Here is a 16,306-nt window from a genome sequence, read left to right on the forward strand (position 1 = left end):
CTCACCATGGGTATCATTTTGCAACAACTACGGAGACACCGTCATCTAAGAGTCAGGTTCCGCCTCAGGACAGGAAGACGCCCTCAGACCCGTATCCGTGATACTTGTTTAATCCGTGATACTTGATGCATTAAGTAATGGTTGGGAGCAGGATGCTCCGAAGCCACGGCAGTGAGAGCAGATAAGCAGAGAGGGCACCGGTGAGGTGCGAGGGAGGCTCGGCCTGAAGGCAGTGCCTGTCCCCGGGCTTTTACACCCCAGGGTCAGAGAAGTCTTCTCTGTCAAGGGGATGGTCTGGGAAACCCCATATCCCGGCTAATTCTAGATCTATAATCACAGCTGAGTATGTGGGCCACCCCGCTCTGCAGGATGCATCTCTCTCATTCTCAGCCCCTTGTGACACACCTGCTGCTTTCTGGTTCTGCCCCAAAGGCGTCATAGTAGCAGCATTGAAAATAGTCTCAGGTCTGAGCTGACTATAAAAAAACAAGGATTGGAAGTTCCCAGATTTTTTTTTTTTTTTTTTACCTACTCACATATCTGTCTGCTCCATTGTGAAGGGCAGGGACTGTCTACTTATATCTTTGTAGCTTCAGCACCCAGAACATAGTACTTCCTCAATAAGCCACTTTCCAGGAAATCAATCTAGCCCCACGGGGACAGACACCTTTGAATCCCAACCGTGCTATGGGGCTTTATAACTCCACACACATGCATCTCTCAGCAACTCTCTACCATCCACTTGGGAAATCCATTTGTTCATTTTTTATACTCATACTTTTCACACCTAAGGCCCAAGGAACCCAATGAGCCAAATACTTAAGATGTAAATAAAAGTTTCTCATCTCAGTTCAGCTCAAACCTGTCTGATGCCTAGGAAAATACTTAGGATGTGGGGTACCACTTTTAAAAGTTACAGATGATAATAATAACTGGCATTTATTGAGTACTTAATTCTTTTCAGACATGAGATTCCCATGAAGCCCCTGCTAGATTCGGGGGCTCAGAGGTAGACTGAGCCAGTGGGGGTGCATTTATGTGCAGGGGCAGGATGGGGCATTGGGGGCAGATAATGGAGTGAAGCTAATGGAGGACTATGGGGAAGAAATCACTATGAAGGAAATGTGCTTATGAATATGTCTGCTGCAGGTATTTCACAAACGTGATACGTTTTCTGCCCCTTCTCTCCCGCCCCAGCTCCAGGAGGCCTTCGGGTGGGAGCCGTTCACCCAGCTCTTCGCTGAGTACCAGACCCTATCTGGAGTCCCCAGTGACAATGCTGGCAAGATGAATCTCTGGGTGAAGAAATTCTCAGAAAAGGTGCAAAAAAATCTGGTTCCTTTCTTTGAGGCCTGGGGCTGGCCTGTCAAGAAGGAAGTGGCTGATAGCCTGGCCTGTCTGCCTCCATGGCAGGAAAACCCCATGCAGTTGTACATTCAGACTGAGGTGTAAAAGATGTGCAGCAAGCAGGAGGTGGGGAGGAATGATGGCTCGACCAGCCATGCTACGGGGCCGAGGACCTTGGGCCTGAATCCTGCTTCCTGCCCTGTCTTCAGGAAGGCGGCTAAGGTCATAAGACAGAATGGAATGAGCTTCTGTAGGAAAATACTCCTGTGCTGCTTCTGCTGCCTCTCTGCTCAAGCTGCTGCTCTCGCCAGGAGACCTGCCTCACCAGCCTCATCCTCCAGCAGAGGACTTTTCTTCTTGGCCTCTTGAGGTCCTGCAGGCCCTTGGCTTTTATTTTTGACCGGTAGTTCCAAAGACCATAGGTTACCATAGTGATCTGATATCATTCTCTCACCCCTGCTGGCCCTGAACAGGCTCTTGATTTCTTATGCTTTGAGAAGTTTTCTAATAGCAAGATAAACAGGCTGGTATAGAGGAGAGAGCCCTGAACCAGTTCAGTTTTATGAAAAATCACTTACACTCTCTGTGCTTCTGTATTCTTACCCATAACATGGGGATAAAATCTATTGTTTGCTAATGGTAACATGTTTGTGCACCCCCCACGTGCATACACATGTGGGCATTCTGTAGCTTTCACCAGGTCCCATAGTGGCCTGTTGGCCCAGTTTAGTGTGGACAACCTGAAAACTGAATCTCCCTTCAGAGCTGCCCACCTTGGAACTTGGCATTGAGTCCTGTGCAAGAGTATTTAATGATACCAGGGTTGTTCCCAGACACGGAATCAGTGACAGCTGTTGAGATCCTAGCCCATCCTCTATCCTTGCACTTGCCTGCAGAAGGATTCTCGGGTACAACCTAACCCAAAGAACTACGTAAACTCAAAAGAGGTGGTGTGAACTCAGACTGAATGTCACAAAGCCACTGGGATTTGGTCTTCTTGGTTAGTTCCATCTTCTTGTACTTTTGTTTCAACCAAAGGGAAAAGTCACTTTAGCAACCCCTACAAAGTCCATAAGCCTGTTCTTAGCAGAAAACATGCAACTGACTCTTCTGGTTGCCATGGAATCCAGGCATTGCCAGTTGCCAATGGCAGCTGTGCTGGAGGTCCATGCTCATGACATACTTCACTCTGGAGCAGGATTACTGGGTGCAGCCAACCAATAACCCACAGTCACCTCATTAACCCACAACCCAGCCTCCCCTCAGCTTCCTCATGATCTCACTCCAGCCCATCCCAAACTCTTTAGGTAGGGGGAGTTCCGCTTGGAGACCTGCTTCCAGGAAGAATGGGGTGTATACCTAGCCATTTTTCTCTAGCTTGCTTTTAGATCAGACTTTTGTTGTTTCGCATATCATTCCATGGGCTTTGTTGTAAGTAGGGTGGCTCCTCAGGAGGACTGATCTAGGGAATGTCTATCTGAATCCCATCAGGAATCATCCTCCCAATTTGGGGATAGTTCCCTTTTAGTTCACTAGTGTCCTTTGCCAGGAGCTTTTCACATGAAAGGTGCTCAAAAACTGTTTGTGAATTGGAAGAAGAGTAGTGACACCTAACAGAGAGTGAGCGGTCGGTATGTTCCAGGCAGTGGGTGACCTATTTTCTATTAGTTTCTCGTGGAATCTTCTCAACAGACCTCTGTTTGTGGGTACTGCTAGTATCCCCATTTCACAGATGAGAAGACGGACACCTAGGGATATTAAATAACTACTGAAGCTACAGAGTTAACAAGGGGAAGAGTCAGGGCTGGACTGAAGCCCACAGTAATGATAAAGTTGAGCAGCTTACCATCCATGAATGATTTACAATTTAAATAAAAATTCACCTATAAAATGGAAGTTAAAGTTCTCATTAATCCCATGTTTGTTCACTGTTCAATTTTTGTTACATATCAAACTTAATTTCCAAAAAGGTATTGGTACCTGATTTTCCGGTTGTGTCAGCACATGATTAGCCTCCCTTTAGGTAGGGTTTGAAGGTTTTAAACCCAGACGATTGAACTCCAGAACTGGTGTTCTTAACCATGATGTACGGAGGGGCAGATGCCAGATTAAGAGGTTGCCACGGAGACAAAGACAAAACCTAGCTCTTCCCATCCTCTCTCCAGTGGCAGTCACAGCCCTTCTGTCCCCTCCCACAGAGGGCCACAGGCTCTGCTGCTTGGAGTTCACCAGTTAAATCATGACTGCGACCTCAGAGGGATTCTATGTCCCAGGTTCCATTTGCTCCCAAGGATGCCAGTGAAGGCCTAGTGAATCATTAATAAATGCTGTTTGCCAGGAACTATCTTAAGTGCTTTTTACTTCTTTATGCTCACAGCAGAGCAAGTATTGTTACTATCTCCATTTTGCTGAGAAAAAAGCAGAGATACAGAGCTGGCAGGTGGTGAAGCCACATTTCCAACCCTGGAAGTTAGACTCTGGAAGCCCACATTTTTAGCCAAAATAAAATAACTATACACTTACTGGTTTTGCCACAACTTGCAACTCTATTTACATGAAACTGTGTGTGGCTGGCTACTGGAACCCAAAATGACCAGATCCAAACTGCCAAAATCCAAGTCAGTTATTTCAAGCTACTCAAAAAGGAATTTCTTAATAGTAAGGTTCATTCAGGCAAGGCACACATTCTTCATTAACAAGACCTTGTCCTAACTAGTCTGGGCAATTTTAAAGATCGCATGTTTCAAAATAACAACTTGATGGAGTCCTAGAAGAAGCTTGTCTTAAACACAGGACTTGTATCCAAGTGTTCTTTGCTCACTCTTAAAGATACACCAACTTCCATCCCTATGTGTTGAGAGCACTAGACAACGGGTTATATACATTCTTATGGGTAATAGATCCAATATCTGCAATACTTGAAATCCTTGCAAATTGTATAAATGTCAAAGGAAGGATACCACCTAGGATACTCTAGGGAAGGTACTTTTATACTTTTATCAAATAGATGATTGTTTAAACAAGTAATGGCTACTTTGAAGTTTTAAAGATTTAAAAGGACCCTACCTGTATCTTCTCCCCTGAGCACAATATAGCCACTGACTTACTAGAAAAATGGGCAATTAATTTCAAAAAAATTAAAGAATTAACGGTTAGTAACACTAAACTAAACCACCAAACCTCCTAATTTTGAAAAATACTGGTAAAATGAAATAACAAGCATTGCTAAAGGGAATTAAAGGCTTATCTTGAATAAGCCTCAGACATTGTAGATTCTGTGGTCACCTATGTTGCTCTTTGTCTCCCCCTTGTGGCCATGTAGAAACCTTACAGCTCCTGCCTAAAATTCTACTCTAACCATAAAATTGTTCCCAAGGTGGCAAATTCAGTTCCTGACCCAGTTTTAATTTAAAAGAGCCGTCCATGTGACTCTTACCATAAAGCAACTAATTGTTCACTATGCTCTTCACTTTTTTTTAATATCCTAAGTGGACTTTTAAGCGAAGAAATATAACTTTAAAGGAGGACAAGTACACAAATTCCCTGAAAGGATAATTTAGTATCCAAATCTTTTTTACGGTCTCAGAGAATTTATCTTAATTACGAAGGCAAGTATCTCACCAAAATACACCATGACTTGTGATCTATAGAGAATAGAGATACACAAAGGAGGCCAAGCTTCACTTTTACATCTGTAAAAAAAAAAATCTCCCAAATCAATTCACTTTTACTGGAATGGAAACAAATTCACCTACTATTTAAATCATAACATTGTTAAAATGACATTCTTGGCATACAACAGAGTTACTGCCTTTATCAATTATACATATGACGTTTTAGTTAACACCTCTTACTAAATGTTTGACTTTTAGAAAATAGATGATTGTTAAAACAAGTCCAAGAGACTTCCCAAAAGAAACCTTTCTGGCCTTACAGATGTCAAGACCACAGAGAAAGTCCTCCCCCAAAGTAAACATTACTTGTCTCTCACTGAAACCCCTTCTTCTAAGAGAGATACAGAGATTAGTAGCCTGGTTAACCACCGGAGGGAGCCTATTCAATATCCGGGCAGGCTTCTCCAACCTAATATGTGGGACATGCATAATTTAGTGACCTCTCACTGGAGAAAAGTAGTAAGATGTCCAAATGCTCCTCAGTGCACAGTACCAGCTGCCTTCCCATTTGGCTCAGACCACACAACAAAGGCAACTTGGCCGCTGGTACCTCCGAGCCCTGGGTAAATAACAAATAAATGAAAACTCTACTCACAGAAAGACATCAAGTGCTACAAACTACTCACCAGAACTGAGTAAGACAGGATCTGGCCACAAGATGGTTAAGGCTAGGAAGATCTCTATGAAAAAAAAAAATGTAAAAAGCATATTAGGAAATAAAATTTTATTTATGTGGGATTTCATCCATACCTGGGTCAATAATCACTTCACCAAATGAGAGCCCTGATAGGGGCAGAGTCAGAATCTCCTGAGGACCAGGGTCTCTGACCTTGTGGGTCTTCACTTCTTATGAATCACTGTTCTCAAACTGCCTATCAAAGACTTTGGTCTACTTTAGGACTAGAAAATGTGGGCCTTCATCTAAGTGGGCAGCACTAAGAACAGCATGCATGTTAGGCCCAAAGATCTTGAAAGACCACTGAATCAAATAGGAACACAGAGAATTCCTGCACCAGCAACAGGGGTCTGGATGGGATTGAGGCCCAGGGCATGGATCATGGAACGCTGGACCCAAACTAATACAGAGCAAATCGATCTGAACACTGGCCAAAGATACAGATCAAGTTAAATTTTAGTCTCATACACACTGATCCAAACCAAGTATGTGTGTGTGGATGTGTGTGCATGTGTGTATACATGTATTTGTGGTATAAATTATTCTAAGCAGAATTATGCAGTGGATACCTAATTAGAGTTGATTTTCTAATGGGATCTCCCACTACGCCTTCAGTGGAAGGTCAATGGTTTGTGAATGTGGATACGTGATTGCCCTTAGAAGGATCCAGCCAATGCAACCCTTTAATAATATACAAATCCTATATTCAGCTGCAGAAGGACAAAGACAAACAGGTGTTAAGGAAGAATCTACCCTGGTTTTCCTTGCCTTTACGTGAAGCAAAATTCCTTGGTGTAGGCAGTTCTGAGTTGAAGGCAGTAAGTGAAATAAATCAACTTGCCTAGGACAGTGAAGTTTAGTATCAATAGCATTTCAACTTCTCAGGAACCCCTACAGAGATAATGAGATCTTTGGGTAAGAGTTGGGGGTTTGGCTTAAGGCTTTTAAAGATCAAATGAAAAGGAAACATGGATTGCAGATGACATGATATTGTACATAGAAGAGCCTAAAGAATCCACCCAAAAACTACTAGAACTAATAACTGAACTCAGCAAAGTTGCAGGATACAAAATTAATACACAGAAATCTGTTGCATTCTAATATATTAATGATGAACTAGCAGAAAGAGAAATCAAGAAAACAATTCCATCACAGTTGCACCAAAAAGAATAAAATACCTTGGAATAAATCTAACCAAGGAAGTGACACACCTATACATTGAAAACTACAAGACACTCATGAGAGAAATTTTAAAAAGATACCAGTAAATGGAAACACATCCCATGCTCATGAATAGGAAGAAATAGTATCATCAAAATGGCCATCCTGCCTAAAGCAATCTACAGATTCAATGCAATCCCTATCAAAATACCAATGGCATTCTTCAATGAACTACAGCAAATAATTTGAAAGTTCATATGGAACCACGAAAGACCCAGAATAGCCAAAGCAATCCTGAGAAGAAAGAATAAAGCTGGGGGTATTACACTCCCCGACTTCAAGTTCTACTACAAAGCCACAGCAATCAAGACAATTTGGTACTGGCACAGAATAGACTCATAGAGCAATGGAACAGACTAGAGAGCCCTGATATAAACCCACACATATATGGCCAATTAATACACAATAAAGGAGCCATAGCTATACAGTGGGGAAATGACAGCCTGTTCAACAACTGGTGCTGGCAAAACTGCACAGCTACATGTAAGAGAATGAAACTGGATTACTGTCTAACCCCATACACAAAGTAAACTCGAAATGGATCAAAGACCTGAATGTAAGTCATGAAACTATAAAACTCTTAGAAGAAAACATAGGCAAAACTCTCTTGAATATAAATAGGAGCAAGTTTTTCATGAACGTCTCTCCCCACACATGGGAAACAAAAGCAAAAATGAACAAGCTGGGGGAGAGAACCAAGATGGCGGTGTGAGTAGAGCATCCAAAATCTCCTCCCAAAACCATATATATTTTTGAAAATATAACAAATACAACTAATCCTAAAAGAGAGACCAGAAGACACAGGACAATAGCCAGACTACATCCACACCTGCGAGAACCCAGCACCTGGTGAATGGGGGAATATACAACCCCCAGCCTGGCGGAACCTGAGCACCCCTCACCCCAGCTCCCAGCAGGAGGAGAGGAGTCAGAGCAGGGAGGGAGAGGGAGCCCAGGACTGCTAATCACCCAGCCCTAGCCATCCGCACCAGAGCGCAGACACACAGTGCGTGCGTGGGGTGCTGGAAACTAGGGAAACAGGACAGTAAGACCTGTGAGTGGGTCCCCGCAGCTGGCACCCAAGGGACAAAGAAAAGCGAATGCTTTTTGAAAGTCTTGAAGGGACAGGGACCCCACAGCTGGATGGAAGCACCCTGGGACACTTAGCCCAGCAGCTGCAAATCCAGGGAAATTCTGGGCACCCAAACCCCTGCAGTGCAGCACAGAGGCCCCTCACCATGATAAACAGCCTCCCACCTGCTCCCCCTCTGACGTGGCTCCGCCATATTGGAGCAGCAACCTGAGGCAGGCCATGCCCACAGCAACTGTGGAGCTAAATAAACTCCGTAACAGCCGGGCAAGATCAGAAGCCCCATCTGCACGCAGCTGCCCAGCACAAGCCGCTAGAGGCTGCTGTTCTCCCAGGAGAGGAAGGCCATAAACTGGCAAGAAGGGACTTTCTCTTACCCAATACATGCACCAGCTCCCCACAAATATATCTATCGCCATGAAAAGGCAGAAGAAATTGATACAGACCAAGATCACAGAGGCAAACCCTGAGAAGGAGATAGACCTAACCAGTCTTCTTGAAAAAGAATTAAAAATAAAGCTCATAAGCGGAGAAGGACAAGTACCAAATGATTTCACTCATATGTGGAGTATAAGAACAAAGGAAAACTGAAGGAACAAAACAGCAGCAGAATCACAGAACCCAAGAATAGACTAATAGTTACCAAAGGGAAAGGGACTGGGGAGGATGGGTGGGAAGGGAGGGATAAGGGCAGGGAAAAAGAAAGAGGGCATTACGATTAGCATGTATAGTGCGTGGGGGGCACGGGGAGGGCTTTGCAACACAGAGAAGACAAGTAGTGATTTTACAGCATCTTACTATGCAGATGGACAGTAACTGTGAAGGGGTATGTGGGGGGGACTTGGTGAAGGGGGGAACCTAGTAAACATAATGTTCTTTCTGTAATTGTAGATTAATTATACCAAAAAAAAAAGTCCATATGGGAAAAAATAAAAAATAAAGCTCATAACCATGCTGATGGAGCTGCAGAGAAATATGCAAGAGCTAAGGGATGAAGTCCAGAGGGAGATTACAGACGTCTGGAGGGAGATTACGGAAATGAAACCATCTCTGGAAGGATTTATAAGCAGAATGGATAAGATGCAAGAGGCCATTGATGGAATAGAAACCAGAGAACAGGAATGCATAGAAGCTGATGCAGAGAGAGAGAAAAGGATCTCCAGGAATGAAACAATATTAAGAGAATTGTGTGACCAATCCAAAAGGAACAATATCTGCATTATAGGGGTACCAGAAGAATAAGAAAGAGAAAAAGGAATAAAAAGAGTATTTGAAGAAATAATTGCTGAAAACTTCCCCAAATTGGGGGAGGAAATAATTGATCAGACCATGGAAGTGTACAGAACTCTCAACAGAAAGGACCCAAGGAGGACAACACCAAGATACATAATAATTAAAATGGCAAAGATCAAGAACAAGGACAGAGTTTTAAAGGCAGCTAGAGAGAGGAAAAAGGTCACCTACAAAGGAAAACCCATCAGGCTATCATCAGACTTCTCAACAGAAACCTTACAGGCCAGAAGAGAATGGCATGGTATATTTAATGCAATGAAAGAGAAGGGCCTTGACCCAAGAATACTGTATCCAGCATGACTATCATTTAAATATGAAGGAGGGATTAAATAATTCCCAGACAAGCAAAAGTTGAGGGAATTTGCCTCCCACAAACTACCTCTACAGGGTATTTTAGAGGGACTATCCTAGACGGGAGCACTCCTAAGACTAAATAGATGTCACCAGAGAAAATAAAATCACAGCAAAGAAAGCAAACCAACCAAATACTAACTAAAGGCAAAAAAATAAAATCAACTACCCACAAAAGCAGTTAAAGGAAGCACAAAGAGCACAGAATAAAACAAGCAACATATAAAGAACAGAGGAGGAGGAATAAAAAGGGAGAAAAGTAAAGAATGACCAAACAGTGTTTAAAATAGCTCAATAAGTGAGTTAAGTTAGACAGTAAGATACTAAAGAAGCTAACTTGGAACCTTTGGCAACCACGAATCTAAAGCCTGCAATGGCAATAAGTACATATCTTTCAATAATCACCCTAAATGTAAATGGACTGAATGCACAGAATAATAGAATGGATAAAAAAGCAAGACCCATCTCTGTACTGCTTACAAGAGACTCACCTCAAACCCAAAGACTATAGGAACAAAAAAAGACTGAAGGAACAAAACAGCAGCAGAATCATAGAACCTAAGAATGGACTAACAGTTACCACAGGGAAAGGGACTGGGGAGAAAGGGAGGGAAGGGAGGGATAAGGGTGGGGAAAAAGAAAGGGGGCATTACGATTAGCATGTATAATGTCGGGGGGGTCATGGGGAGGGCTGTGCAACACGGAGAGGACAAGTAGTGAGTCTACAGCATCTTACTACGCTGATGGACAGTACTGTAATGGGGTTTGTGGGGGGGATTTGGTGAAGGGGAGACCCTAGTAAACATAATATTCTTCAAAAAAAATGAACAAGTGGGACTGTTATCAAATTAAAAAGCTTCTATATAGCAAAGGACACCATCAGTAGAAGAAGGCGGCATCCTACAGTATGGGAGAATATATTCATAAATGACATATCTGATAGGGGTTGACATCCAAAATATATAAAGAGCTCACGCACCCCAACAACCCAAAAGCAAATAACCCAATTAAAAAATGGGCAGAGGATATGAACAGACACTTCTCCAAAGAAGAAATTCAGATGACCAACAGGCACATGAAAAGATGCTCCACATCGCTAATTATCAGGGAAATGCAAATTAAAACCACAATGAGATAACACCTCATACCAGTTAGGATGCTAACATCGAAAAGACTAGGAACAACAAATGCTGGTGAGGATGTGGAGAAAGGGGAACCCTCCTACACTGCTAGTGGGAATTTAAATCGGTTCAACTATTATGGAAAGCAATATGGAGGTTCCTCAAAAAACTAAAAACAGAAATACCATTTGACCTGGGAATTCCACTCCTAGGAATTTACCCAAAGTAAATAAGGTACCAGATTCAAAAAGACATATGCACCCCTATGTTTATTGCAGCACTATTTACAATAGCCAAGATATGGAAGCAACCTAAGTGTCCATCAGTAGATGAATGAAGATGTGGTACATATACAGAATGGAATACTATTCAGCCATGAGAAGAAAACAAATCCTACCATCTGTAACAACATGGATGGAGCTAGAGGGTATTATGCTCAGTGAAATAAGCCAGGCAGAGAAAGACAAGTACTAAATGATTTCCCTCATTTGTGGAGTGTAACAACAAAGCAAAACTGAAGGAACAAAACAGCAGCAGACTCACAGACTCCAAGAAGGGACTAGTGGTTACCAAAGGGGAGGGTTGGGTGGGGAAGGAGGGAGAAGGGGATTGAGGTGTATTATGATTAGTACACATGATGTGGTGGGGGTGTCACAGGGAAGACAATGTAGCACAGAGAAAACAACTAGTGACTCTGTGGCGTCTTACTGCACTGATGGACAGTGACTTCAACGGGCATGGGGGGACTTGATAATATGGGTGAATGTAGTAACCTCAATGTTTTTCATGTGATACTTTCATAAGAGTGTATATCAACGATACTGTAATAAAAATAAATAAATATAAAAATAAAAAACCACAAAAATAAAAAGGAAACATGGAAATTATTTGGATGTGTACTAGAAGAAGCAATAAGATACAACTCAGACGCAGGCAGAACTTTGACCTTTACTTGCCATACTCTATTTGTTATAATACAGACTTTTAAAAAAATGTTTTTAAGTATTCTTAAAGAACATTGGCATGGTTCCTACATAGGTTATAACATGCTCTAATAACTGAAGTTGGGCTTTTTAGAGTCAAAAAACTTAACCCAATGATATTCTTGTTATTATGAGATACAACCTGCTCACAAAAAATGTACATAAATCATATGTACAATTAAATGATAATTGTAATGTGCCGATAATTGAAGCCCCCCATGTGCCCCTCCAGTGTCACAGCCCCTCCTCTCTCACCTCCAGATGGAACCTGACTTCTGTGAACATTCCTTTGCTCTCCTTTATGCACAGTTCTACTACCCTGTGCACACACCATGAACAATGCCGTTTAGTTTTAATTCATGTTGAACTGTGTATAAACACAACACGGTTATATTTAATGTCATCTTTTATGGCCTCCTTCTCCTGTGCAATGTTATGTTTGTGAAGTTCATCTGTGTTGATATGTATAGGTACCCTTCATTTTTATTTCTGCCTAATATTCCACTGCATGAGTATTCTTCTCAATCTATTTTGCTGTTGATAGATATTTGATTAGTTTTACTTGGGGCCTATTTGCTACTAAAAACATTCTTATACATGCCTCCTGATACACATAAAGAAAGTTTCTCTGGTATATCCTAAGAATGGAATTGCTGTGTCACAGAATATGCACAGCTTCAATTTTACTAGATAAAAACAAGTTGTAAACAAAGGCAAGTTAAAATTGCACATTCTGAATAAATGAGTTTTCATTGCTTTAGCTCCTTGTGAAAAAATATTCAATTGCTTTTTTTGGCCAAAGTGATGGATGCATAATAGTATGATTGTGGTTATAATTTGTGTTGTCATGGTGACTCATAAGGTTGAGCAGCTTTGCATATATTAACTAGACGTTCAGTTTTGTTTTTTTCTCGTGCATTTTTCTGTTTGATTTTCTATTAATTTTCTGCTTGTAATGATGTTTTGTCTATATAACTGGTCAGTTCTATGTGCTGCCAGAAGCTTCTTCCTCTCTGGGTTGTACTTTCATTCTTCTGGTATCCTTTGATAAATACTGTAGGTCAAAGTTATTAATCTTTACCCTATGATGAATGTTACTTGTATATTAATTTAAAATTTTTTTATTTACCCCAATTCAATGAAGTTACTTTTTTATATTCTTAAGTTATTTTTAAGAATAACATTGATTTGTGAATAACTGACATATTTTAAAAAATCAATTTTCCAGTCTACGATCTTATTTTACCTCCATATCTATTTAGGTACACTCAGGTGATTATCTCTATACTTCGGGTAATTTTCCCCTTAAAGATGTAGAACATTTTCTAGATAGGTTACTTTATTTTTGAGACATTCATATTCTTTAATGTAAATGGATTTTGACATTATTCCAAATGATAAAATATTCATCTCACAACTAGTATATTCCTAATACATAGGAATGCAATTAATTCTGTATATTAAGTTCAGCAATATAGCTACATATTATTTTTATATTAACACCAGCAGGTGCCTAAACCCTATAGTTCTCATACTTGGAGAATTTTTTCATATTTTTCCATATATGCACTCATATCACATGTGAATACTAAAAATTTTAAATGGTGTATTTCCAGTACTTATAACACTTGTTCATTTTTTCTCTACGTATTCTCACCTTAGTGTTCTATACTGGCTAGGACCTCCAATGTTGAATAAAAATGGTAATAGGGCCCATCCTTATCCTAAACGCAAGGGAAATGTTTGAATATTTTATCACTGAACTGGGACGTTTAACCTAGGTCTTTGTACAGTACGTATTCTTGATCAGTTTAGGAAAGTTTGTTTTCATTCCGTACTTTCTAAGAGATTTTATTGAACACCCTTTGAATTTAATAACAAGCATTTAACTGCTGAAAATTTCTTTTTTCATCAGTCAATATTGGTGATTTATTCATTGATTTCCTAATGTTAAACCAATATTGCATCCTGGTATTAACTAGTCACATGCATTTTAACAGTTTAAGTTATTACTTGTAAGTTTAATATTGTTACTAGGGTTCTTACATCTCTACTTACAAGTTGGACCAACCTGCAACTTTCCTCTTTAAAAAAAAAAAGAAAGAAAGAAAAGGGTCCCTGGCATGTTTTCATATCAAAGTTACTTGCTTCCTCATAAAATAGTTATTAATATTCTTTCTTTTGCTTCCTCTGGAAGGGTTTTGTAAGATTACAATTATTTGTTCCTCGAATATTTGAAAGAACTCACCAGACACTGTGTCTGGAACTTTCTTTATAAGAAGTTTTTACCTACTGATAAAATTCCCCTGATGGTTATAGAATTAAGTTACCTTTCTTCTCAATTCAGTTTTGGAAGTTAATGCTTCTCAAAAATTCATACATTTAACTTTTCCAGTGTGTCGGCTTCAAGGTGCTTGTAACCCCCTTCAGTTACTACTTGGATCATCTGCCATTTTGCTCCCTTTTCATTCCTGGGGGGACTTATTTGTGCCTCACTCCCCTTTGTCCTTTGATCAGTCTCTCCAGAGATCTGTCTTTTCCAGCCTTTAACTTTGGTGATTTCCACTTTCTTCCTACTTAAATAATGTCGTTGCTTAGTTTTATTATTTCCTCTCTATAGCTTCGTGGGGGCCTTGTTTAACCTTCATTTTCTAACTTCTTAAGATGATGCTTAGCTCAATTTATCTTTAGTCATTTTTCTTCTCTTACATTAACTTTAAGGAAATCCATTTTGCAGTGATCACTATTCACTCCACCCTTTCCCAAGCACAGAGGTCATTCTCTCTGTCCCATCTCCCTCCCGCTAGAGCAGCAAGGCTTTGGTGAAATGGACAATTGAAAATTCCTTCAGATGCTGTCACAAACTAAAATAGAGACTAACCAAAACTTAAAGCAGGAGGGAGCCAAGATGGCGGCGTGAGTAGAGCAGTGGAAATCTCCTCCCAAAAACACATAGAGCTATGAAAATATAACAAAGAAAAATCTTCCTAAAATAGAGACCACAGGACACAGGACAACATCCAGACCACATCCACACCTGCAAGAACCCAGCGCCTTGTGAAGGGGGTAAGATACAAGCCCCAGCCCGGCGGGACCCGAGCGCCCCTCCCCCCGGCTCCCGGCGGGTGGAGAGAAACCGGAGCAGTTTTTTTTTTTGGCGAGCGCTTTTTGGAAGCCTTAGAGGGATGGGCCCCCGTTGCTGGGGAGGCAGGGTGGCGGGACCGGTGAGGAGGTGCCTGGGAACGGCGCCGGAGGACAAAGAATATCCCGCATTTCTCCCTGCGAGACCTGGGGGCGGGTGCCTGAGACTGGTGCCTGAGGACGGAGGAGGTCGCGCGTTTTTCCCCTTTTTTTTTTTTTTTCTCTTTTTGGCAAGCGCTTTTTGGAAGCCTTGAAGGGACGGGGACCCCAGTGCTAGGGAGGCACGGTGGCGGGACTGGTGAGCGGGTGGCTGGGACCGGCGCCTGAGGACAAAGAATATCCCCCATTTTTCCCTGCGGGACCGGTGGGCGGGTGCCTGAGACCGGCACTTGAGGACAGAGGAAATCGCGCGTTTTTCCCCTTTTTTTTTTCTCTTTTCTGCGAGTGCTTTTTGGAAGCCTAAAAGGGACAGGGACCCCGGTGCTAGGGAGGCAGGGCGGCGGGACTGGTGAGCGGGTGCCTGGGACCGGCACCTGAGGACAAAGAATATCCCGCATTTTTCCCTGTGGGACCGGTGGGTGGGTGCCTGAGACCAGCACCTGAGGACGGAAGAAATCGCGCGTTTTTCCCCTTTTTTTTTTCTCTCTTTTTGCCAAGTGCTTTTTGGAAGCCTTGAAGGGACAGGGACCCCGGTGCTAGGGAGGCAGGGCGGCGGGACTGGTGAGCGGGTGCGTGGGACCAGTGCCTGAGGACCAAGAATATTGAGCGTTCCTTCCCTGCGGGACCGGTGGGTGGGTGCTTTTTGGAAGCCTTGAAAGGACAGGGACCCTGGTGCTAGGGAGACAGGGCAGCAGGACCAGTGCGCGGGTGCCTGGGACCGGCACCTGAGGAAAAAAAAAAAAAAATCGCGTGTTTTTTCTTTTTTTTTTCCTTTCTGTTCCCTCTCTCATTGTTGCTGTTGTTGTTTTGGTTTGGAGAGTGCTTTTTGGAAATCTTAAAGGGGCAGGACAGGTCACTTAGACCAGAAGCAGGGAATCTGGGGATCTCTGGGCACTCTAACCCCCTGGGCAGCAGGGAGCACAGAGGCCCCTTACGGAGATAAATAGTCTCCTGGCTGCTCCCCCTCTAACGGGGCTCCACCATTTTGGAGGAACAGCCCCAGCCAGGCCAAGCCCACAGCAACAGTGGAGATAAACCCCAAAGCAACTGGGCAGGAAGCAGAAGCCCTGTCTGCGCACAGCTGCCCAGCACAAGCCACTAGAGGTCGCTATTCTCCCAGGAAAAGGCTACAAACCAACAAGAAGGGAAGCTCTTCCAGCGGTCACTTGTACCAGCTCTGCAGACTATCTCTATCACCATGAAAAGGCAAAACTACAGGCAGACAAAGATCACAGAGACAACACCTGAGA

General features: G+C 42.3%; 1 protein-coding gene across 11 annotated transcripts in view; it reads left to right on the plus strand.

Moving 5' to 3' along the window:
• TCAF2 (TRPM8 channel associated factor 2) overlaps window positions 1-16,306 on the plus strand; it is a 56,899-nt gene that overhangs the window by 26,769 nt on the left and 13,824 nt on the right. For 8 of the 11 annotated variants that reach the window (XM_073238296.1, XM_073238293.1, XM_073238297.1 and 5 more), the window contains one exon: window positions 1,198-3,243. In XM_073238296.1, the coding sequence (XP_073094397.1) occupies window positions 1,198-1,452 (255 nt within the window). In that variant the 3' untranslated portion in view covers window positions 1,453-3,243. Of the gene's footprint in view, window positions 1-1,197; window positions 3,244-16,306 lie in introns of those variants that run through there. The other 3 variants (XM_036994564.2, XM_036994565.2, XM_073238298.1) reach the window with 1 other exon arrangement.

The sequence above is a fragment of the Manis javanica genome, chromosome 6 (genome assembly GCF_040802235.1).
Source record: "Manis javanica isolate MJ-LG chromosome 6, MJ_LKY, whole genome shotgun sequence".
NCBI lineage: Eukaryota > Metazoa > Chordata > Mammalia > Pholidota > Manidae > Manis > Manis javanica.